The sequence below is a fragment of the Cnephaeus nilssonii genome, assembly GCF_951640355.1.
Source record: "Cnephaeus nilssonii genome assembly, chromosome: 8".
NCBI lineage: Eukaryota > Metazoa > Chordata > Mammalia > Chiroptera > Vespertilionidae > Cnephaeus > Cnephaeus nilssonii.
The window spans coordinates 14,570,251-14,596,485 of NC_137079.1; the positions used below are offsets into that span (position 1 = coordinate 14,570,251).

The window sequence follows — 26,235 nt, forward strand, 5'->3', positions numbered from 1 at the left end:
AATTCCTGCAAGGTTTTTCAATGTCTCCTCCATGAATTTTCCCCATATTACTTCAGCACATATTGATCCCTCTCTCTGTTCCCTTGAAAATCTCATTCATGCCATATGAGGATTATCTTATAAATTTAGATTTTGATTTATTTTTATAGGTAAGCTTGGTTTACACAGATGCACAACAAATAATATAATGGTAAAGACAGCTTTTCCTAATTTTTATCTATTACCTTATCATTATCATTATAGCTAGCAATGTAGAAATTTAAATATCTCATTTTAATGAATATATTTATAAAACATAGATTTTATAGCAGAAATTCTTTTCTAAAATCAGAAAATCTTATCACTTAACTAAAGTGACTTAGTTACAAAAAGCCTTAATAATTCTAATGATAATTTTTATGATCTCTTATTCAAGAGTCTTAGTTGCTAATTGTTCCATGAATATGTTATAGTAAATTATACTCTTTTGTAGACATCTGGATTCTTTGAAGGGAGAATTAACTTTTAATTCAAATTTGATAAATGCCAAAGATTTCCTAAGGCGCCTACCATCTGGGAGGAATCTTATTATTTATTTGACTATTTTAAACATTTTCATATGGAACAAAAGAGGAAGAAGAGAATAATTTTATTGGCTCCCAAATGTAAAAGTATGTCTCCTTTTAAATGTTAAGTTATCTATTTGTGTGTTTCATTTGTAACCTCTTTGTAATGATGTATTAATGGTTGTGGGTAGCGAAAAAGCTTAGACATGTACTCTGACGTGCCTCATTCTATGGGGCTTCCATATGATGTTTGTATCACATGTCTGGTATGACAAATGCAAACTATATTTGCATTGGGTAATTTCTAATTTCAAGTATTTATCTATAAATATGAGTTTTATTCATTAATATCTATATATATATATAAAGCCAGTGACTGGAACGCCATAAAGACCAGAAAAACTGGTAGCTATGATGCCCACTGTGGCCAGGGAACAGGCAGGATCGGGGGGTGGGGTCGGCTGGCCAACCTCCTGTGGCTCCTTCCCCCCGCCAGTCCGCCCCTGATTGGACTCTCCCACCCCAATCAAGGGTGGGGCAGCTGGCCAACCGGCCTGAGGCCCTTCCCCCCAGCTGGCCCTGCCTCCGATTGGCCTGCGCCACCCTGATTGGCCTGCAGCTCCACACCCGACTGGCGCCCCCACTCTGATCAGGGGCAGGGCCAGCTGGCCAACCTCCCCCAGCCCCTCCCCCAGCCGCTGACCCCCGATTGGCCCCCTCACCCATCCAGGGGTGGGGCCAGCCAGCTAATTCCCCCAGTCCCTCCCCCCAGCTGGCCCAGCCCTGATTAGGCCCAGATTGGGGTGGGCCAGCTGGCCAACCTCCTGCCATCTCCTCTTCCTGACAGGCCTGGCCCCAATCCTCCCCAACTGGGGCCAGGCCGGCTGGACCCCACCAATGCACGAATTTGTGCACTAGGCCTCTTGTAGTTATATATACTTATTCAGTGGATACTATATGCTAACCTTTGAGCTAGGAGTTTATTACTTCATAAGCAGAAAAAAATCAAGAAGTCTGCCTATATAACTGTTATGTCCAATTGAGTTTCCATATATTCTTTGTTAATTAATTGTATCAGTATTAATTAATAAATTCTCATTTTTAATATACACATAGAGGATATTTTATGTTAGCAATAAAAAGAAAACCAGTAAAAATATTCATGTGTAAATCTGCTTACTCGCTGTTATCTTCATTGAATTATATAAATTCTCAGAATTTTATATGTTTCATATTTAGAATTTTGTCAATAATATAAAATCTTTTGCTTTAGTAACTTTACATAGCTTAATGATTTTTTGGGTTGTGCTTGTCCGAATATCTGAGTTTTGAAAGTCACTATATTTATGAAAATTTAATAAAGCCTGTTAAAGCAATATACTACAGGCTATTTAATTGAGGAATATCAGATGACTGACCTGACAACTTCATAGCCACTTGATCAAGAGTGTCTTTGTCTACTAAGCTCTAGAATCCTTTGGCTTACAGAGAACTGAGAAGTGTGTTTCTATGCCAGTTTACTCTTTGCCTTTAAAACTCTCCTTTCTCCTCCTTGGTGCTAGCTCTTGTGTCAGACTTGTCAGCTCATTAGAACTAAAGGTCTTTTTAACTCCCCACAGAGCTCTGAAATGAGGATGTTGGCCACAACTGTGGGAGCTGTCCCCAACCCTGAATTACTCTGCAATGTTCCTTAATTGTGTATGAAGACAAAGATATGTCAGCAATTTAGATTTGAAACCTGACCTTATCATTTCCTGAACTTGGCTTTTGCTTTTTTATTTTTTAGTTGTCTTTTTTTTATTCATTTCAAACATCATGACATATCTTATACAGATCAGAACTAACTTCCTGAGTCCCAAAGTAAACTTTCTTCCTATAATGTAAAAGTTATAAAATATTTAGAAATATTTAGTTCAATAGACTACTGATATTATAAATTTCGCCCATACCCATGCAGATCTAAATTTAAAAAACAACAACACACAGATTAATTCAATCAAGCCAATAAATTTTGAAAATTGTCACTTGCCACCCTGTCTCCTCCCCTCCCTCCATAACTAGAGTGTTTTCAGGGTTTACAAATGTATGAAATCTAGACAAATCTAAAGGTCTCCTGGCGGGAGATGTTCATAAAGGAAAAGAAGCAAAGCCTGAGGACTATTTGCAAATGAGTCTTGTGCACTCTTAATACCTGGTGCAACAGCTGCCACCAAAGATTTGAAATGAGTAAATGATTGAATGCTTTTTACTTTTTGCCAGCCAGTTGGTAAGGTAAAATTCCTTAAAGCACCAAATTATCAGATCGTCTTTATTGTTAAAAGTAAATTGTTGCTTGGGGACAGGGGGGGGAAGAAAAAGAAAAAGAATGATGCTCTCAGACCACAAATACCCTTCTGTTCTAACTGCACCTCTGAGATAGTTACCTATGGCTATAAAGCAAAATGCCCAAGTGCTGCTTGCAACTGCTCCAGAATTAAAAGGTGCCCTCTGTAGCTTCTGGATATGAAAAGTGCAACCTCTAGATTATAATTATAGGAGTTAAGTCTCAGCCTAAAAGTCAGCATTTTTCTCTTCATACTTAGCTCTGGCCATTCACAGTGTATAGACTGCCGGTAAGTAAAGAATGAAAGAAAACTAGTATGGATGCAAGGTATCCTATATTTCATATTGTCGTTATAGTACAATTCTACCTCAAAGGGAAAATATGTCAGCTGGCAGTCACACTGATGTTTTCAGATGTCTTTAGTCTTATGGAGGTAGAAAGGAAATAAAGAAATGCTTTCCCATTTAAACTCCAGATTAGAAACAATTTATCAAATTTTCACCTTTCTCCAGACCGTCATCTTGAAAGAAGCCTTGAACATGCAAAATTGACATCCACAAATTGAGAACCTACAAAATTATTTTAAAAATTCACATTGTACCGTGTTGAATAACATATAATGAGTTATACCAAAATACTTTAAAAATACATTTTCTTAATATATAGTACTATATTTGTATACATGTATTGATAAAATTTGCGTGTGTAAGGAGTTGTGTATCTCTCTTAAGTTTTTATTTAAAATATTAAAATGTAAATAGTCAATGGGAGAAGAGTTTGATCTCTAAAAGCCTAACTACAAAGGAACACAAACTAAAGAAATAAAACAACAATTTAGCAAAATAAACATTTGTTCAGCTAAATGAGGTACAAGCTCAGAACAAGGATACTCAAAATAATAAAGCGAGGAAATAAATTCAATAGACCCAGAAGTTAATTCCTACTCTGAAAGGATGATTTTATGAAATAAAGTTCTGTCCATATGCTGTTTCTTTAGTTACGAAGATTAGAGGATGTAAGACTGGAGGTTTCTGTTTGGCCTTTGAACCAGCTCTGAGAAGTAGCAGAACACAAGGGCTCTCTTGGAGACTCTGCAGGAACAAAGATGCTCCCTTGACAACCATAGAACATCAGAAAACAGTCTATAAATATAACAGCTAAGGTATTTTCCAATCACAACCCCAGCAAGATTCTTTGCAGATACAGACTAACTTATCCTAAAATTCGTATAGAAATGCACGGGCCCTGGAATAGCTAAAGCAATCTTAATGAATACAGTGGGAGTGATCACCCTAGTTGATACTAAGTCTTACACTCTTAACTACAGTAATCAAGAGAGAAGCAGACAACAATGGAACAGAATAGAGAAATCTACATTGACCCACACTAATATACTCAACTGATTTTGACAAAGCTACAAAAACAATTCAATGGAGAAAGGATAGCTCAGTGGTCGGCAAACTCATCAGTCAACAGAGCCAAATATCAACAGTACAACGATTGAAATTTCTTTTGAGAGCCGAAAACCGACTTCTGCGCATGGGCCACGAAGTTTCAATCTCACTGTATGTGCATGTCTGCAAGTGGTATTTTGTGGAAGAGCCACACTCAAGGGGCCAAAGAGCCACATGTGGCTCACGAGCTGCAGTTTGCCGACCACTGGGATAGCCTATGCAACAATTGTGCCAGAGCAATTGAATATTCATACGCATAGAAACAAACTTCTAAGTCTCAAATTATACTATATATATATATATATATATATATATATATATATATATATATAGTGGCCAGACTATTATGACCACCCCATCAGTACTTCGTTGGGCCACCTTTTGTCTTCAATACTGAGGCTATTCTTCTTGGCATTGACTCCATGAGATGTTGAAAGGTGATGCGAGGAATCTGACACCATGCCTGATGAATAGCACTGTCCAGTTCTGTGAGATTTGATGGTTGTGGAACCAGCTGCCTGATGGCTCTTTTAACTTCGTCCCACAAATGCTCAATTGGATTGAGATCTGGTGATTGTGGGGCCACCTAAGCAAGGTAAAGTCTCCCTCATGTTCTTGAAACCACTCCTGCACAATACGAGCACCATGGCATGGTGCATTCTCTTATTGGAAGAAGCCATCTCCATTGGGATACGCCATCACCATGATAGGATAAACTTGATCAGCAACAATACTTAGGTATGTTGTGTTATTCAGACGTTCTTCCACACGAATTAAAGGGCCCAAATCATGCCAGGAAAACATGCCCCAAACCATAACACTGCCCCCACCAGCTTGAAGGGTTGCACTCACGCATGTGGGGTGCATGCTTTCATGCTGTTTCTGTAAAATTCTCACTCTGCCATCTGCATGATGCAACTGGAAACATGATTGATTCATCGGACCACATGACTTTTTTCCAATACTCCACTGTCCAATCCTTGTGCTCCTGTGCGAATCGGAGACGTTTTATCTTGGTAACTGCAGACAGCAAAGGTGTTCGAACAGGCCTTCGGCTTCCATATCCCATACGATGCAGTGTATGGCTAATTTGCCTACAAACATCAGGTGATCATAATAATCTGGCCACTCAGTGTATAAATATCCTATTTAATAAAAGACTAATATGCAAATTGTCCCCTCGGGAGTTTGACCTACTGGGAGTTTGATTGCTCACTATGATGTGTGCTGACCACCAGGGGGCAGTGCAGACCGAAGGAAGGCCCTGGCCAGCGGCCAGCAGCCAGGGGAAGGAAGACCCGAATGGGCCTTGATCTAGCTGGCCAGGCCTAGGGACCCTGCCTATGCACAAATTTCGTGCTCTAGGCCCCTAGTATATATACGTCATAGACTTAGATGTTAAATGTACAATTACAAATCATTAGGATAAAAAATAATACCTTTGGAATATGGCACTAGACTTGGCATTAAACACATGATCTATAAAAGAAAAAAAGGCTAAATTGGATTTTATCAAAATTGGGAAATTTTTGCCCTGTTATAAGACAATCAAAAGAATGACTTAAAATATATTCAAGCTACCTTTGATTAAAGACTAGTCAAAAGAATATATAAAGAATTCTCAAAACAAATAATTCAGTTAGGAAATGGACATAATAAATGAAGAGGCGTTGTATCAAAGAAGATATGCCAATGGAAAATAGCACATGGAGAAAATTTTCAACATCATTAGCTACAAGGGTGATGTAAATTAGAGTCACAATGAGTTAGGACTATACAGATATCAGAACGGCTAAAATAAAATAAAAAGTACAAGTAAAACTGTGGTAATGTGAATAATATCAGTGGACTGTATAAATGTCAATATGCTGGTTGTAGTATTGTACCATACTTTTGTAAGATGTTAATACTGTGATAGTCTGGGGAAAGGGTACAAAGAACTGATGATCACATGTGACTGCAACCATCTCAAATTAAAAGTTTAATTAAAAATAAATGGTAATGCAGATTTGAAACCAAGCATATTTGTCTTCTCAGTAAATGTGAATGTACTTTACTCACCTATTTTGTGTTTAAGCAAAGGCGTGCTATCTTTTCCCACTTATATAGTTGGAAAATTATAATATTTTAAAATTCAGAAATTCTGAGAATAAGGTAATAAAAAATTAAAAGCAGATTTTATAACATGTAAATATAGATTCCATCTAGCCCTAGCTGGTTTGGCTCAGTGGAGAGAGTGTCAGCCTGTGGACTGAAGGGTTCCTAGTTTGATTCCAGTCAAGGACACATGCCTGGGTTGTGGGCTTGATCCCCAGTAGGGGATGTGCAGGAGGCAGCCAATTAATGATTCTCTCTCATCATTGACATTTCTATCTCTCTCTCCCTCTCCCTTCTTCTCTCAAATCAATAAAAATATATTTTAAAAAACTCTATTAGATTCCATCCAGCTAGTTTCCTATATATCAATTTATATCTATTTCCAAATATTGTTAGAAACAATTTTTAAAAACAAATTTAAGAGGTCCCCTATTGCTTTTTTGATAGTTTACTTTTCCAAACAGGTTATCATTACCGTATTTTTGCAAGTAGTTTCTATTAACAAGATTTTAACCTTAGTAGGCATAGCATTTCAATTTAATTGTCTGAAATTCCTACTGACACCAAACTTTTGTTTAATGTACATAGGTCATTTCTTTTCTGTGTATCTGTGGATATTCTCTTCATGACTTCTCATTTTGGTGGGTTTCATAGGATTGTAGAGTTCTAAGTCTTTTTTGTAGGTTAAAGTAGATTTGGTGGGAGATACATTTTGACTTATCAATAAGTATTCCTTCTTTCTTACTCCTCTTCTCTTCCTTTTTCTACTTCTTTATCTCTTTCTCTCTCAACTTCTCTACATGATTCAGGACCATTCCTCCTTTAATTCTCAAATGCCTACTATGGACAATCTAACCCAAAACATTTAAGAAATAGTGAGATCTTGATTAGTTTGATTTAAGAATAGTTTCGTATCTTGTGTATTTAATATTTGCTATTGTTGTTATTATTATTTTCTTCTTGTAAGATAGCATCATAGTTAATTGCTCAGACTTTGGATTTAAACCAGATTTCAACACAAATATTATCCCTAATGATTTTTAACTTTATTATTTAGGTGACATTATTTACATGTTTTGAGTTTAATTTAACCTTTATGTTCTTTAAAGCATTAAATGATATAGCACATACTAATACAGTTTATAACAGGGCCTTGGTTCTATGAATTGAATGAAGCATCTATTTTTATTATTATTATTTTCTGTAGAATCCTCTTAGTGAGACTAAGGAGGAAAAAAGTAATGAGCAAGCTGCTAATATCAAGAGTTATGCTATTGCAGTTATGTTCATTTTAATTGGGAATATCTCTATTTTTTGAAAGTATAGAAATTATTTGACTAAATTTATTAAATGCCATTGCTAGTATAGCTGCTCAGCTTAGCCAAGCGATAAAGTTACCAAGATTACTTTCAAAGTCATTAATGTTGTATGGGAAGTGATATATTCTGTATTCTAGCACTGTAACACTTGTAACAAAAGCCACTTACTGTATGTCTTAAAATTTAATTTAGCCACTTGAAAAACAGTTTGTGCTTATGAGAGAAATGCAAAGTCCTCAGTGATTTGAGAAAACTGGGTCAGTTATGTTATCTCAGTGATTACACAAAGATATAATCAAGGACGTTGCAAACCTTAAATGACTTTCATCCTCTTGTAAACTCAAATCACACTCTGAGGAAAGTATTAATTTGTTTGGTGCTTTAAGTAACATGTATTTTCTCCTTTAGTACTAATATCACAAACCTATATGTCATTTGAAGAAGGTTAATCCTATCTAATAATAGACAAATATGCAAATTGACCATACCTCCAGCACACCCACAAGCCAAGCCCACCATCCAATCAGAGCGAGTATGCAAATTAACCCAAACCAAGATGGCTACAGCCACAGAGAGCAAGGTTTCCTAGGTAACAGAGGAAGCCAAGCTTTCCTGCCTGCCCTTGCCAGGCTTAAGCTTCCACTCAAGCTACAAAGTTTCAATTATAGAAGGTAAACAAATTCAAACAAATGGCGGCAGGATGGAGCTTGAGAGAGCAGGCCAGGGTTGCCGCCGGCAATAGGGGAAGCAAAGCTTTCTGCACACCCTGGCCGGGCCCACCTGCTTAAGGCAACAAAGTTTCAATTATAACCCCAACAGAATGTCTGCCGGCCTGGAGGGAGCCCCAGGCTTGGCTCCGCTCCAGGCTACAAAGTTTCAATTGTAGAAGGAAAATAAATTCCAGATACCAGGGCCTCCACTTGGGTTGCCAGGGGGCGTGGCCGGCCTGCAAACCACCACAGGCCCCTCGCTCAGGCCATCCCACACCCCAAGGGAACCCCTACCTGATCCAGGACACCCTTCAGGGCAAACCAGCTGGCCCCCACCCCTGTACCAGGCCTCTATCCTATCTAATAAAAGAATAATATGCAGATTGATCATCACTGCAACACACAATATAGCTGCCCCCATGTGGTCAAAGATCCTGCCCCCATGTGGACACAAGATGGCCACCACAAGATGGCCAGCAGAAGAGGGCAGTTGGGAGGCACCTGGCCTGCAAGAGAGTGCAGTTGAGAAGGACCAGGCCTGCAAGGGAGGGCAGTTGGAGGTGATCAACCCTGAAGGAGAGGGCAGTTAGGGTTGACCAGGCCAGCAGAGGAGGGAAGTTGGGGGCAAACAGGCTAGCAGCAGAGTGGTTAGGGGGTGATCAGGCTGGCAGGCAGGCAAGCAGTTGGGAGCCAGCAGTCCTGGATTGTGAGAGGGATGTCCGACTGCCCATTTAGGGATCCGACTGCCCACCGGGATCGGGCCTAAATGGGCAGTCGGACATCCCTCGAGGGGTCCCATATTGGAGAGGGTACAGGCTGGGCTGAGGGACAACCCCCCTCCGTGCACGAATTTCATGCACCGGGCCTCTAGTTATTAAATAAGCTTAAGTGATATCTTCTTCCTTAAATGAATCTCACTTAATACATGAACAGAGAAATTAAAAATATGTCAGTATAGGCACTGACCTATCATTTCTAGAACTAAGACAGGGATTAAAATGAAGTTGAATCATCATTCTGAGGCTCTACTGAGACTATCAGTCTAAGAATAATTAATATAAATGTAAATTATGGCCCTCATTTGGAAATTTCTCCTGTATCCTTTACAAGTGAGAAGACCATAGGTCAATAAAAAATGTCACTTTTATAATATAATCACAATATATTATTTTAAAGAGAGATATTACTAGCATGAATGTTATATTACTGACCTCAGTAAATGATAAAACAGGTTATTTACATGAATTATCTTCTGTGTTATATTTTCAAACTAATGCTAAAATTCAGTAGAGGAACCATCAACTCTTATTTTGTCCTTAATCTATTGTGTAAGTGGTAGCAATCATAACTATTTAAATTCAAAAATAGTGGTACATGGAATTTAAAACAAACCTGAAAACAGAGCATATTAATTTTTATATGTGGTAAATATTAGGATTATAATGGATTCTTCCAAATTGTGTACTGTATCTTAATAAAATTCAAGAAGCAAGCACAATTTTGTGAATATATCCAAAATATTTCCATTGATTATGTGTGTGTTTTTAGCATAGAGATGGTTTTTAAGACACCTTAAGTTTAATTTATGAAACAAATTGAAACCAACATCATAAACCATCCCACTAGTGTCCTGGAGCTCCTGATAACAGCCAGGGGATCAGTGAAATAAAAATGGCCCCTTTCCTTCCCACCAATGCCCCAGTTCCAGGCACCAGAGTTAAGCACTTTTAAATGCTTGTGTTTTTATTCTTAGTTTTTAAGATTAGTTATCATCATAAGTATTTTCTGTGTTATCAGACGTATATTGACTGTATTGACTGTGAAAGATGAGGAATTTAATTGATCAACACCACCTCTGTTTCCTTTTACTCTATTACCTAACATTTCTACTTCAGACATTTATTTTTTAAATTCTAGGACTCACCCTCATAACTTTAAATTGTATACTTCTGCTGAGTATTACATTATTTATTGTCAAGGTTTATAACAATTACATTTTGTTTGTTAATATTGTCTTCAGATCAAATCTAAAAATTCAGGTGTAATATAGAGAAAAATATTATACTTATATAGATTATTTTTATTCAAAATCAAGTGGTTTTGAGCCTGCAGAGTAGCATTAACAATGCTATTTTATTAATATTGCCATTAAAGAGGCAGTATTTAAAACATTATAAGAAGTTTTACTTTCACAAACTCTAGCAAATGCTCAAAATCTTTCCATAAGTTAGTTTGCTTTATGTGTACAAATATTTCTTTGTAGATTATCTTTATTCTTGTGGGAAAAACACACAAAAATAACTAAATAATTTCATTATATCTCATCAACAAAAATATCCAGATTTTTTATATCATATACTTTGTTAATTGAAGACTTTTTTTTTCCTCTCAAATGCATTCCAGTTAACCCACTAATTTTGTTGACTTTCTAATATTATTTCCTTTTTCTTAATACACAATATTTCAATTTCTCTTTCTCTTTACTCTGTTAATTTTCTTCCAGTATCTAGAAATGTTTGATAGCTTATTCATATTTTAAAAATATATTACACTATTGACAAATAGCAATTGCTTGTGAAGGATTTCAGGTAACATGTATATTATATATTAAAATATTTGATATGTTGTGTATGTTACCTATATGTTATATGTATATAATTAATGGCCCCTCTCAGACTTTCTCAAGTGTCAAAAGAGAGAAGATCTGACACTGGAGTCAGGCAATTTACTGGTTTGACTCTTAGAATAATATATACCTTTCTTTGCTCCTCCCTCAACTGGCTCCACTCAATATGCAAGATATTGGCTGATTGGCCCAGAACTTCCAAAGAGTATTTACTTAATAGTTATTTTTAATGACTGTATTATTTTCATAAGCTTTTACAGTGTTCAATATTTTATAAAAATATTTGATAATGATATACAATTTTATCTTTTTATCAAATTGATTGAGTAGAATGGGCATACATGATTATTGCATTTTATAAATTATTAAATTAAAATCTTAGATGAGATGACTTTACCAAGATATTAAAATGGTACAACTAGAGATTCAGAAAAACTGCATAGAAGTAAAATAAATATATCAATTTCTTGCTGAAGAGTAAATGAAATTTTCTGTCTTGTAAGGTTTGTGAACTTTATGTTCAGAAATAGAAAGTAGGCTAGCTACAATCAATCTAGTTACTATATCTAATTATGACAGCAACTAGTTACTATTCTTAGCAATTAAATTATTAATTTATTTGGAATGAAGAAAATAAAGAATATAGACTTTGAGTTTTGTAGCACATAAAAATTTGTTCTTGTTTTACTGCTGATCAAATATATAAATAATCTGCATCCTGACATGTTTATAGCAAAACATCTGCTTGTACCTTATAAACCAACAAATTACACAAACACTTTGGAATGAATAAAATGTGCAATAAAAATTGAAGGAATTTACATCATAAATTATATATAATAACAACATATTTTGATTCAAGGACAGTGTTATCTCCAAATGCCTTATTTGTAATAGTATAATGTTAACTTGCCAATTGAAATAGAAATATACCTATAATTTTTGAAAATATGCATCAAATATTCTTGTTATTAATGTTGTACTATGGAAAACTGCTTGGGAATAAATCCAGATGCTTACAGTCCCATTAGGTCTGCTTTTGAGAAAAAGAAGTTTTATCATTTGGATATAACATTGTATAACAATTATGTTATTTCCCTTACAAAATATTTGAATATATAAGTGCTAAGAATTGGATAATAAATAGAAGTTAAGAGAGAATTCAAAGTTCTTTAGCTTCGGAATTTCATTGCAAAGTGTCTTTTAGAAATTTTAAAAAGCAATTTATGAATATATAGGGTGGGACAAAACCAGGTTTACAGTTGTAAGTACATGAAACAGTTTATTATTGCATTACTATGTGTTAATTATTTATTATTTTCCATAAGAACAATTGGAAACCTACTTTTGCTCCACCTTGTATTTTATGTGCTATACATATATTTGGGATACATAAATTACATATATATATACATATATATATATTTAATAAGGGTACTCACATGTTTAGGAATTTTATACTACATAGATAATATAATATCATGTTTTACTTGTTTATGGTTTTTCCTCTCTGATTGACTCCTATAGTATGCGTATGTCTTCTTAGTACGTGACATACTATAAATATTAGAATATCAGTGTGTTAGAACACTACCTCATAAAGAGGAGCATTCTGAACTTATATGGGAAGATGCCTTCATAAAGATATGCTTGAATTGCTATGCAAAGAATGAGACAAAGATAACCAAATAAAGGAGGAGTGGGGATGGTTGGAGAGAATAGTGAAGAATCAAGGAGCTTGACTTAACTAAAGAATTTAGCCATGGAAGTGGGTGTGGTTACCAAGTTGGAGTGTGAATACAAAGCAGACATTCTGTTAAATTGATTTAATGGTTATCTTACTATACTAGTAAGCAGGATGAGATAATTTACAGGATTATGGCAATGAAAGAAGTGTTGAAAAGAAACTACACGACAACATTTGGGGGAGATAGCTAAGCATGTGTGCTTTAGAAAGAACTAGAAACAGGGGTACAGTTGGTAAGGGGAATTAGCCTCCTTTATCCTCTTTGCTCTCCTATCCTAGGCCTATTCTGGCTTTCTCTAAATAACTTAAAGATCGTCACTGTTAACTTCAGTTCTACATTCAAAGAGAAATTGTTTAATTGGTTGTCCTTAATTTTGAGTTCAAGATATGTTAGTAAAAGTGTCTGATTGACTGACCTGGATGTAGTGATGAACTCTTGCTTGAGTCGCCAGTATTGTAAGCATGACAGACCAGGTCAGGAAATGGCAGCTTCTGTGGAAAGCATGTTGCTGAGAAGGGCTTGCCGAAGGGGGAGGCGGCAATTCCCACAAGAAGGATTCCATTATGGGCTGAGGCCTGTGTTCAACATGACAAACAAGAAAAGTTTGGGAAGGATGCCATTTGGTACTATCATAAAGTATAATAGCTAAAATGTAGAAAAGCATGGCATCTTAAATATTCATCTAATGGTTGTTACTACTACCTAAAATGAAACATATATTAGAGAAGAGACGCTAGACTACATGTTTTAGAAAAAAAATCCATTATTAAAATTCAAGGGTGAAATTGATGGAAATCAATAGTACCCTTCAAGGAAACTTACAGAATCTCTTAAGGTCTGGCTCAGAGACGACCCGTTGCATTTCCACGTGAAAGGTTCTCCTTCAAGATGAGAAGGATCTTCAGATGTGCTAACAAAGCCTCAGAGACTACGTTAGTTTAAGAGGCCACATGCTACAGCTTTATAAACTCAATATTGTACATGGCAAAACGCTGTGGAGATTAGAAAGTCTGTGAACCATAAAATGACCCGAAGTCAGAAAACTCTTATCTATAGTCTCACTGCCTAGTTCCACAGGGAGAATCAGCTTGCTCATCTGTGTCTTCACGGTGTATCTGTCCTGTTACGAATGACATTTACTTCATGTCCCTCAGTTCCCAGTTAGCAGGATACCTACAATTTTAAGTTCAAGTTCATTTTACCTACCCCTTCTGTGCAACTCACCACTTCTAAATACACACACGCATGCTCACATATATTGAAGCACACACCACACACACACACACACACACACACACACACACACACAACTTAGTTATAGGATGAGGCTAATTACAAAACAATTCATAAAAAGATTGTGAAATGCTTATTTTTTTTTCTTTACACAATATCTTGTTTTTAGATTTCTTTAAAATGGTGTTTGACTATACAAATATCAATAATTTGTCCTGGGGGCTTCATTTCCAAGGTGAATTTGGTAATCGTTTGGAACTAGAGTTTTTATCTCACTGAAGAACTTTCTTCAGAATACTATGATACAGATCTGAGCCCAAAGAGAAATATGTGCTGTTAAATGAAGACAGAGAACAAAATTTAAAAAAACAAAACAAAAGAATGCAAAAATTTTAATAAAGAAGAGATACAAATTAACTCAGAAATAATCATAAAAATATTAGGATTTCCTCCTGGGATTACCTAAGAAAGTAAATTTAACTTACGTTTTCTATTTCCATAGTTGCCAAGGTTTACTAGATTTGAGGCTAACTTCCTAGCTGCATAAAATCTATCTAACTCTTTTTCTTTGGGTGTTTTAATTAAAATAAGGGCAATAATGTGCCTATTTCCCAAGATTGTTTTGATAGACTATTGACTCAGAATTTGCTAAAGTGCTCACTGAATTAAGCTTGTATGCCTAATTTCATAACGGTTAGGGTGGAAATTGAAGATGCTGTCTCGAGATTCTGGAATGACTTCTTAGACAAGACCTTACCATGTAGGCTACTTATGTAGAGTGACCATACCTTCAGTTCTTGTCGTTAATTTGCAGATCCAGAAATGTGATTCTGCTCAAGGCAACAAGTGATCCTTCTTTTAGGAACTAAATTATGCTCATAACAACTGACAAATATCATGTGCAAAACCAGAGCTATGATCAGCATTACCTCTCTTTCTCACTTCTTATAGACAATAAGAAGTTGCATTCATGAAGCAGATCAAATTCCCAGCAGTGTTCAGCATATTCTCTCCAGTATTCAAAGACAGCTGTGAAATCAAATTATAAACAGAATTTAGTGGTACTATGCATAGGCTATCAAAAAAAATATTTGTGGAGACATAGCTTTTAACTCTTTTTAAACCTCGATGCTATACAATGCACTTCCTTTTTAATAAGTATTCCTACAGTGTTTGTAAAATACAGGTGATTAAACTGGTATTCAGGGGACATTATTCCACCTGTTCTGAAATACAGGTGAGTGAGTCGGGGACCCATTGGGGAAAATGTTTGGGGAACTCTGTACTGAACAAAGTAATTAGGTTTCTTTATTGTAGACATCTAGACTATTTAGGATACTAATATGCATTATGAATCTCTGAATGGGAATATAGCAAGCAATAGTTTTCTAAATTTACTTGTAAACTGAGCATTTTTTTTCACTAGGTTTTTTATAATTCTGGTATTCTATTAAACACTAGAGGCCCGGTGCACGAATTCATGCACGGGTGGGGTCCCTCAGCCTGGCCAGCTATTGGGGCCGATCAGGGGCTGTCTCTCCCAGTCCCAATCCGGGCCAATTGGGCCCGGCTGGCCTGGGGGAAGGACCACGGGAGGTTGGCCTGGCCGTAGGAGGTTGGCTGTGGGAGCGCACTGACCACCAGGGGCAGCTCCTGCGTTGAGCGTCTTCCCCCTGGTGGTTAGTGCGTGTTATCGTGACCAGTCGTTCGGTCGTTCAGTTGCTTCAGCTTTTATATATATAGAAGTTTGAGAAAGACAGGAATGCTAATAGTGAACCTTTAGGCTTTATATTCATGTTGCAAAGATTGAAATATGGATGTTTCTCAGACACCTACTTATGGATGGCAGACTTTAGGGTGCATAGCATTATTAATTCATTATTTAATATTTTTCTTAAGTCAAATCCCTGAGGTTTTTTTTAGTTGTCACATTTACCATCAAGAAATGTGATGTGTTTTAATAGCACTCTCAGTTTTCCTAGAACATTGTTGATTAACAAGCCTGTCTTCTGCCAAGGTTTTATCACGTCCTTAAGATGTGAACTTGAATTTCAAGTTAAAGCTGCACATTACAGGGATTTCCCTGCACATTTAAAGTTGTGTTATAAATTAATATTAGATTAGTAGGCTGGGTCATAGAAATAATTGTTTCCTTGCAGCAGTTCCTGTGGGAGACCTTTTCAAGAGTATTGAACATAAAATGCATATGTATTACAAATGTTCCTACTGGATTAAACAGCTATGATCTATTCTCCATTCACTTCAAATAAACATTTGCTGGTACCTTATATATAATATCATTACTATAAGGCTTATATCTTTGCTGATCCCTTATACATAGTCTCATCAGATTTATTGATTGCATCCACTTTTTCTCCACTTACTGGATGATTGTGATCATATCTACCACGTCATTAAGTGTATTATTGTTTTCATTTTAATTTGCTTCAGCACATTTTCATTCTGATTATTTTGTCACTAAGCAATTGCATATGTTCCAAGAAGTGAATGATATGTGGGTTGTTAGAAAAAGAAGAAAATATTTGTCAAGAAATTATATTTTAGCAAGAGAAAATTTAGAAAAAATTGAATTTTATTTTATTATGCTTTTTAGAAATCATTCACATGGTTAAAAGGATGCCAATACAAATAAAAGATACCAAGTGCAATGTTTATTGTCTTATTCAATATATGGAAACAGTTAAAACCTTTTCACAGCACAGACAATTTGTGGTATATAAATTATTTGAAACTTTGAATATTAGCTAAGAACAAAGGTAATATATCATGCTCCAGATGATAAAATATATTATACTAACAATAACCTAACAATAACCTATAACGATATTGCTATATAAGCTGAATTAGAAGCCAAATTTATAGGTCTATCAATTATTATCAATGTAATATTTATTTTCTAATAATAGACAGGAATAAAGAAGGTCAATTGAAATGAAAATAACTTACAGGCTAACAGCAAACAGCATAGTAAAAACACATTCAAAGCAGGCTGTCAAGTTATGTTTTTATTTGTTCTTCCTCTTATGCTTGAGAGAAAACAGTTTTATATATTATACTAGAGGCCTGGTGCATGAAATTCATGCACTGGATGGGGGTGTCCCTCAGCCCGGCCTGCACCCTCTCTAGGTCCAGGACCCCTCGCTCCTTTCTGCCCGCCTGCTCACTGCTCCTTACTGCTCAGCTCACTGCTCCTTAGTGCTGCCAGGGAGGCAGGAGAGGCTCCTGCCATCACCTCTGCACTCACCAGCTGTGAGCCCGGCTTCTGGCTGAGCAGTGCTCCCCCTGTGGGAGCGCACTGACCACGAAGGGGCAGCTCCTGCGTTGAGTGTCTGCCCCCTGGTGGTCAGTGTGTATCATAGCGACGAGTCGTTCTGGTCATTCCACTGTAATGGTTGCTTAGGCTTTTATTATATAGATAATAAAAGCATAATATGCAAATTGACCCTAGCAGTGAAATGACCTGGAATGACCCGAAATGACCGGTCACTATGATGCGCACTGACCACCAAGGGGCAGACATTCAATGCAGGAGCTGCCCCCTGGTGGTCAGTGCACTTCCACAGTGGGAGCACCGCTAAGCCAGAAGCCAGCCCATGGCTGCCCAGTGCAGAGGTGGTGGCAGGATCCTCTCCTGCCTATGCGGCAGCACTAAGGATGTCTAAATAACAGCTTAGGCCCAGGAAGGGGGCCTAAGCTGTTAGTCGGACATTTCCTGAGGGCTCCTGGGCTGCCAGAGGGATATCTGACTGCCAGCTTAGGCCCGATCCCCTGGGAATCGGGCCTAAGCCGGCAGGTGGACATCCCCCAAGGGGTTCCAAACTGCGAGAGGGCTCAGGGACTCCTCCCCCTCCCCCAAGTGCACGAATTTTCATGCACTGGGCCTCTACTAAATTATAGGTAACAGCCTAAAACAGTTTATATACATATAAACTGTTTATACATACACACATACATATATATATATATTTTTAAGATATGTTTTCTTTAGGAGTTGGAAATTATATATTTTCTATTTATTTATGGTACATTAAAGAATAAATAATGCCCTAGCTGGTTTGTCTCAGTGGATAGAGAGTCTGTCTGTGGACTGAAAGGTCCCAGGTTCCAGTCTGGTCAAGGGCACATGCCAGGGTTGTGGGCTAGATCCTCAGTAAAGGGTCTGCAGGAGGCAGCCAATCAATGATTCTCTCTCATCATTGATGCTTCTATCTTTCTCTCTCCCTCTTCTTTCCTCTCTGAAATCAATAAAAATATGTTTCTTTAAAAAAAATTTAAAAAGATTAATATTGAAACAGGAATTATGTTTGTGATAGAATTTTTTTTTACTTCCCTAAGATAGTTCCACATTAGATGTGTTCAGAGCAACTCCATGGGGAACACTTCAGAAAATTTCCTTCAGATAGGATTTGACCATATATATGGACAGTCACTGTGTGAGATTTAGTAAGGGAAATCCCTCTGAGGAAATATAATACTTTAAGCCGTATGTCATTTCACATGTTCTAATATTATCGGCTTTCTGAATTATAGGGAGTTCTGTCTCCACTTCTCCCACCACTGCCCAAGTGTTCTTTAGGCCTTGTCACATCTGGAAATTCTCTCACTGTCAAGATATCAATATCAGAAGCTCCATTTTCTGGTGATAAATCTGACTTCCCCTCTCTCATCTTTCTAAACCCCTATTGATCTTGGTCATTAATTCATTATCAATCATCATTCGTTGACCTTGTGCTATTTTACAACACAACAGTGCTGTTCTGGCTTCACTTGTTCCTACCCAATAAGAAAAATAATGGCCTGATATTTGAAGGGCATAAGTTTTGCTACTTTAGAATGCCACATCCCTATGACTCTGCCATTCCTGCCTGTCACATCCTCAGGTCTGAATCTCTAACTGACTTCTGCCTCTGTCTGTTCCTACATAGGTAGAATGTTGTGAAACCATACTAAGTGAGCCAGTATATCGGTGGCCATGTAGTTAATTTCTAAATCAGAGACACGTTTCACTTTTGAGAGTGAAAGTGTCTGTTATAAAACTGGTATAAACAGCTATCTCAGAGAAACCAGGGTGTGCCATCATCCCTAAACAGGTAGACCATTTTCCCATCGGAATTAGCCTTGAATGGTCCTTAAAATTCTCTCTCTCTCTCTCTCTCTCTCTTTTTTTTTTTTTTTTTTTTTTAGTCAGTTCCATGTTAGGCACTTCCAGTGTCTGCTTTAAGTCGGGGCCTCAAGAAATGAATTTCTTCTTCCCATCCCCAGTTTAATTCAACCAAAATCTATTACTTTCTCCTTTGATGAGAAGATTTAATCCTCACCACATAAAAAATTCTCTCTCTTAATAGTCATTTTCCTTGTCTAACTTAAAAGCCTTTTAATTCTTACTCAAAATTGTATTTATACTACTTCAATGACTCTTTGGGGTGGGGGAGTGAAGGGTGACTGGGGCCATCAGAATGTCTTGGCTTTCCTCTGATATCACTGGTCACAGCCTCCCAGAATGTATGAAATAACTGTTTTCCAACGCACAAACCTAAGTCATTATCTAAAAGTTTTAGAGTAAAATTTGCTCATCCACCATGATCGACTCGAGCATGCCTTAAGTGATTGGCATCCCCCAACCCACTTTCTACAGATGCAATGATTTATAAATAAGTATTTGAAGTTGTCAATGTTACCTCAATGTTAGAAAGTCCAAAGCTAAATTTATTTTTGCTATTCAGCCTACAAATTTCCAGGATTCAGTATAAAAACCACTATGTTCCCTTATTTAGTCATAGAGGTGAAATCTTGGATTAATTGTAAATACTCCCTTTACATTATCTCCAGATATAGTTAATCACAAGGTCTTATAAGTTTTTCTTCCACCACACCCCTCACACATATGCCATGTTGTGCATTATTAACTGATACTCTGTCAATTAGGCCCATATAGTATACCAGAATTGTCTTAAATCTTAAACACTGATAATCTGAGCTATTCACAAACTTCTGTTTCTTCTCTTAAAGACTGAAATAAGTACAGACTTCTTAGCTTTGTATTCAGGGCTTTCCTTTCTCTGGCCTCAAAACATACTCCCAGTTGTATTCTCTCACCATATTTCATACACTATCCAGATTGGATGGCATTGTTATGTCCTATGTGTTACCAGATGTTCATTTTGCTCCTCTCTCCAAGGACATCTCTGGTTGAAATTCCATATTCTTAAGGCCTTTATCATAGTCAATCTCTTCCATGAGATATGGCATACTCACTTGCCAGGTTTGAAATCTTCTTTTTAAATTCCCAGTAGCGTTCTGTTCTTATTTATTTTACTCTGCCTCATAAACATTATTTGGTACTTTTTTAACCCTCCTCATATAGTATTATTTTCTAAAGGAGAGGACATATGTTTTATTTATTATTTGAATACTAAAACACCATGCTTACTTATACTAGTCAATTATTAATTACTTATTGAAATTATTATGTGAATGTGACTATTTGAATATTATAGAAATATGTATATACCTGTAATGTGAAAATATCATTAGATTTCTTCAAATAAAGTTGTTCCCAATAATCAGGTAGCAAGTATCATTATACCTAACAAATAGTTGAACTGGTTGATGCATGAAGAAAGTACAGGATTTATTCATAGATACATCCTAGTCTCTGATAGAGCTGAGAGAAGATACCTGGTCCTTTATATTCCTCTCATCCTGCTTACGTTAAACAGAGCCCTCTATATGCATGCAAAATGCTGCAGTCATTCATTAAATAGATTCAATCTCTCATTTTCCTTAAATCATCACTGACTTGAGCTTACTGTTTTCTCAATTTAGGCCTAAGAAAATTATGGCCAGTTATTCATTCTCTCATTAACCTAAAAGTGAACTATATTTCATTGCTTGTAGGATGGTATGGGAAATCTGAGAGTCACCAAGAAGGGAATTCGACTTGAAGGTATATCTGAGTTTCTACTTCCATTGTATGTGAAAGAAATTCATTCCCGAAAGGTATGTGATACTGGCTTTGGCTTACTGTAAAAGATAATTTAGAGGTTATGTTTTAGCTTGAAATAAGAAGATAGAATCCCCTTATCTCTTCAGTATGTAATTAAGTTTCCTTAAGCTAAAGACTTATTTAAATAAATCAAAGCAATTAAAAAACTGAAAAACTAGTGAAGGGTAGTTTCAAAGTAACACATTAGAGAACCATTTAGAATTAAACTGTAGTATTGTGTTTGTTAGTCTATAAAATGTGCCCCTCTATTTTCAATGGAAGTTAAAAATACACACTTGTAGGAATTCCAAAAGGGGCATTTGATAAATCATGAGCAATTTTTGCTGGAAGCATTGACTTGAATAAATGATTTTATTTTAATATATTATATATATTTTAATGCAGATGCATTTTCTAAGAGATGACGAAGAGTCTTAGTATAGAAATTAAATTTTTGGAATTTATTTAAATCAAGTAATAATATTATCCTTTCACCTGTGTGTGTGCTCTGTGTGTTTTGTCACTTACCAGCATGTTAAAACTCAAAAGGTTATAAATGAGACATTGTTCATGTTGCTTTGTGTGTTACTTCTCAGAAGGTAGTAAGTATTCTTGGTTACCTCAAAATCTAACTAGAATCTTTCAATCTATAAGGCATTCCCTGAGATATGTATGTAGGTGTGGAAATACATTTATTAAGACTGAAAAAATTGAAAGCATGTGACATAAAATTTGGAAAGATTGTTAAACTCATTTCATAAATATGAAAGTATTTTTAAAACTAGAATTATATTTAAATATTACTGATATAACATCTTAGGAAATTGGGTACATAGTAAGACATAATTTGATAATTTGTTTCAAAGCCATTGTTTTCACTTAAATGTCATAGTGACAACAGAACAGAGCATTATTTTATATAAAATCTTTAATGAGGATGACTACATTGTTTTTTATTTTATTAATATTTTTTATTGATTTCAGAGAGGAAGGGAGAGGGAGAGAGAGCTAGAAACATCAATGATGAGAGAGAATCATTGATTAGCTGCCTCTAGCACACCCCACACTGGGATCGAGACCACAACCCGGGTATGTGCCCTGACCGGGAATTTAACTATGACCTCCTGGTTCATAGGTCGATGCTCAACCACTGAGCAACACCAGCCAGGCTTAACTTTAAATTTTATTTTGTTATATGTAAACCTACTGAGTTTCAATAATATACTATATTGACTTTGGGTACTAGAAAAATTATACTGAGATTACTTTCTGCATTTTGGTCAGACAACACAGTAGGCTAACCTTACTAGTACATGATTAACTATAAAAGTAATTAAACTTAAAATTAAAAACTGATTGATGTTTTGTTTTATTTTTGTAAAAACTGAACAATACCATGCTTACACAGGTTAGTGTCTTTCCTCCTACTGGAAGTTAGTGTTGTGTTTGGATTAAACAATTTAATCTTTGAAGAAATGATAACTTGACCATGGAAATCAAGAAATTACTTAATATGGGAAGAAGGTGAGAGTCATCATAGGCAGGAACTTCTTTGAAAATTCATCCATTTTAGACCAAATTATAGTGGCTGCCTGGGAATACAATATAGAGAAAGATAGAATTTACCTTCTCAGCTGGAACATCTTTCAGAGCTATGGGTGTAAACTAGGATTCTCCTAGTACAGTTGGATGAATGTTTACTCCATCTATTGACCTAATAAGAAAGAATCCACTGATTCTCTAATATTAAAGTGTGAGGTGGTGGCAGCCAGGCTTCCTAAACTTTGTCCCTGGAAAGTTTGCAACCTCAGCTCACCAGCATTTCTAAAGCCCACCGTGGTGATCGACATCTAGATGCCGCCTTTCACATCTCCAGTCCTGCTGCTTGTCCTTCCCGTGTGTCCTCTGGTCATCACCTGCCTCTAGGGAACTGTGAAGCGAAAGGTGCTGCGCAGGCAGGAGGCATGGTCCGTCTGCAGTCAGGCACGGGGTGTGGCTTGGGAACAGAAGAAGGAGACCCATTTACTTCCTGAAAATTTCTCTACACATACACTACCAAAAAAAATTTTTTTTTGATATAAAGAAAAAGCCTGGACAGTGTTGCTCAGTGGTTGAGCAACGATCCATGAACCTGAAGGTCCAGGTTTGATTCCTGATCAGGGCACATGCCTGGGTTGTGGGCTCCATCCCTAGTAGAGGTCGTGCAGGAGGCAGCCGATCAAAGATTCCTTCTCACCATTGATGTTTCTATTTGTCAGAAAATACTGTTGCCCACAGACACACACTTCTAGTCTCTCAACCTATAAACCAGGGGCTGTTCCTACTGTCTACATGTTAACTGGCCTCCTTTCCCCACCTCTAAATGTCTATAGATATTTGGAGTTCTATTATTATCTATCACAGCTTACTCTCTGCTTTATGCTTTGAAAAAAAAATCAACCTTTTCTATGGTCCGTTATATCAGTGCACAGAAAATCATATCTGCTTGAAATATCTTAGAATTCAATGGACCTTTTCAAAATTAACACATTGTTTTCAGAGAGTTAGAACTCGTTGAACATTTGTAAAATTAAATATATAGTTTTCTTCGATGAGAAGGAATAGTGAAGGATATGTAAGTTGGGGCTACCTCAAATAAATGATTACATTCTGAATCAATCTTCAATGCATATGTCCTAACATTAGGTCAGATGTTCTAAAATAGCAGGAAATTAGGACATGTAATCACCAGGCTGTGTAACTGAAGTATGTTTCCCAAGATTTCATGAGTCCACAGAACTAACTGCATTTCACTGATTCTTACCAGAAATTTGGCATCATGCAGGTCTCTGGAACTTCTTCAAGCATTACCCAACTTCATCTGAAATAAGCTAAACAGCTTTCTTGTTTACTTTTTTAGTTAAGTTGTTTCCTCACCACTGCCCTGGGATCCCAGCACCTTACATACGAGATTGATACTTGTGCTGGGGAGCCATACCAGATCATTCCAGTTTTCAATAACACCCAGCAAAGCAAACATGTTTGTTTTCTTTATGGTTCCTGTGTTAGCGGAGCTGTGAATAAGGCTCTGCTCCCTCCTCCATGCCCACTCATTTCACCGGGCATCAGTGCTCGGATGCTAACTCCGTTCTTGGTGACAACCAGTTTCTTACCTTGTGTAATCAACATTTTTTATAGAGTTCAGACACAGAGCCATGGGGTCAGGCAAGCTCAGCAAAACTCATTCCTGGTTACGTAGAGTGCTAATCTCCAGACCCTGTCTTTTTTCAGGTACCTTTTCTCCCCTATAAATCTCTTTGCTGGTTTCTTTCTCCCACGCAAACCAATTCATGCAAAGAGATATCTGCAGGCTTCTATAATCATTTCCTCATTGTCATTATCATATTGCATTTAGATGTATACTACAGGTGAAAGTGATTATTTTACTGTAATGTCTTTATTCAAGTTAAAAGAAAAAAAACTACAAATCATCCCAAAATCTTTACACTCAGAAAAAAAACCACTGTTAAGATAAATTGAATATCTTCACAGTTATATGTTTATACATCTGCACAAAAAGATAAGTATGTAGAGAGACATGGACATGCTTTTTACAATAACAGTCATTTAGGAGAAGAAATATAATCTGAAATAAATTAAGAAGAATTACTGAATTTTAATTTTTCTTCACAACAAGAAATTTTTAAAGCTCGTCTTTATGTTCAGAATAAAAGTTTATGAGTACCATTTAGAAGCTGGCTGCCTCAGCCCCACGTGTCAGTGTTCATTAACTCCCTGCAGTGCAATTTGAGGTGATTAGCTCCTCGCCAATTTGTCCTCACCCTTTTTCATTTTCAGTTTTCTGGACAATTATATTATTTTAACTTTGCCAGAGTTCATAGTAATTGCATTCTGTTCTGCAACATTAATTGCCTTGGCACTTTGATCTTAATTCTATATATAGGCGGCTGCAGAATTCACCACCAGTATTCCATTATGGCTTCTCTATGACCGAGTTCAATATTTAAGTCATCCTCCTTACATGTATTTCACTGCTAATTAGTTTTGTTTGTGTGTTTGCTTGCTTGCTTGCTTGTTAACCCTTGAAATATTTCATGCTAAATATGTCTGTTTTCTTGTTTTTTTCTTTTTTCTGGGGACATTAGTAAGGGCTCATCACTTCTTTTACTGTTAACTCATTTCCTATGACATTCTAGCACTGAACATTGGCATAAAATGTCTGAAGGCAGCCTGATACTTTGCTCTTATTCTGTCTGATCTGATACATTTTTGCACTTTCACTTTTTCACCTCAGGGAAATTTTCTCTATTATGCCGTTCAATATCTTTCAGATTCTTTTGTTGAGTCTTCACTTCAGAGAAAGCAGTAATTCGTATGTTGGATCATCTTTGTCCTTCACAGCTATCATAATGTATCCAGTTATTTTAAACTCTGTTATTTTCCTCTGACTACAGTAGCTGCCATTATCTAGAATCTTTCTTCCATAGCATTCACTTATTTAAAGTTTTGAAAATATGAATTGTGCCCTTGCTTTCCCTCATTCATCTATTTTATATACAAGGATGCTGTTTTGATCCTCAGAATTCCCATTAGGTCCACAGTCTCCTTCTAAATCTTGTCATATTGGTGTCTTTGAGCTATGGTTTCATTCAGTTTACTTTTTTTAATTCCAAAACTTAAAGCACTTGTCTTACCTAGCTTGAATTATCCATGATGAGTCACAATGTGAGGTAGAGGAATTAAGGGCTAGCTACTTGGTTTATTTTAAAGAGATAGTAGGTGAGAAGGGGAAGACAGACCGTGACTGGCTTTTTCCCATCTGAGGTGCTACAAAATGGCTTCTGCCAACCAGACATGGACCATTTTAAATCTATGGGTCTTGGTGGAATATTTCCGGTGGTATAGACAGTCCTTCATTCTTGGTAGATTTTCCTAGCAGTGTCTACCATTATCTTTCCTATATCTTGGTTAGTTTATTTGCATTAGACTCCTCAGATGTTAACATTCTTTTTTGTTTTTCTTTCCAGGGTACGGGTGGAAGTAGTATATGGATACATGGTACATGCTGTTATGAGATAACCTCTTTTCTTGGCTTCCACTGTCTTAGGATTATAGCATAAACTGGTATCAAGAAATTGTGGGTTGTTCTAAAAAATTCGATTTTTTAATAAAAA

At 36.5% G+C, this 26,235-nt stretch overlaps 1 protein-coding gene across 2 annotated transcripts in view; it reads left to right on the forward strand.

Annotated features, from left to right (window-relative positions):
• The window catches only part of SGCZ (sarcoglycan zeta), a 631,986-nt gene that overhangs the window by 484,152 nt on the left and 121,599 nt on the right, over positions 1-26,235 (forward strand). For both annotated transcript variants that reach the window (XM_079778790.1, XM_079778791.1), the window contains exon 3: positions 20,974-21,075. In XM_079778790.1, the coding sequence (XP_079634916.1) occupies positions 20,974-21,075 (102 nt within the window). The remainder of the gene's footprint in view (positions 1-20,973; positions 21,076-26,235) is intronic.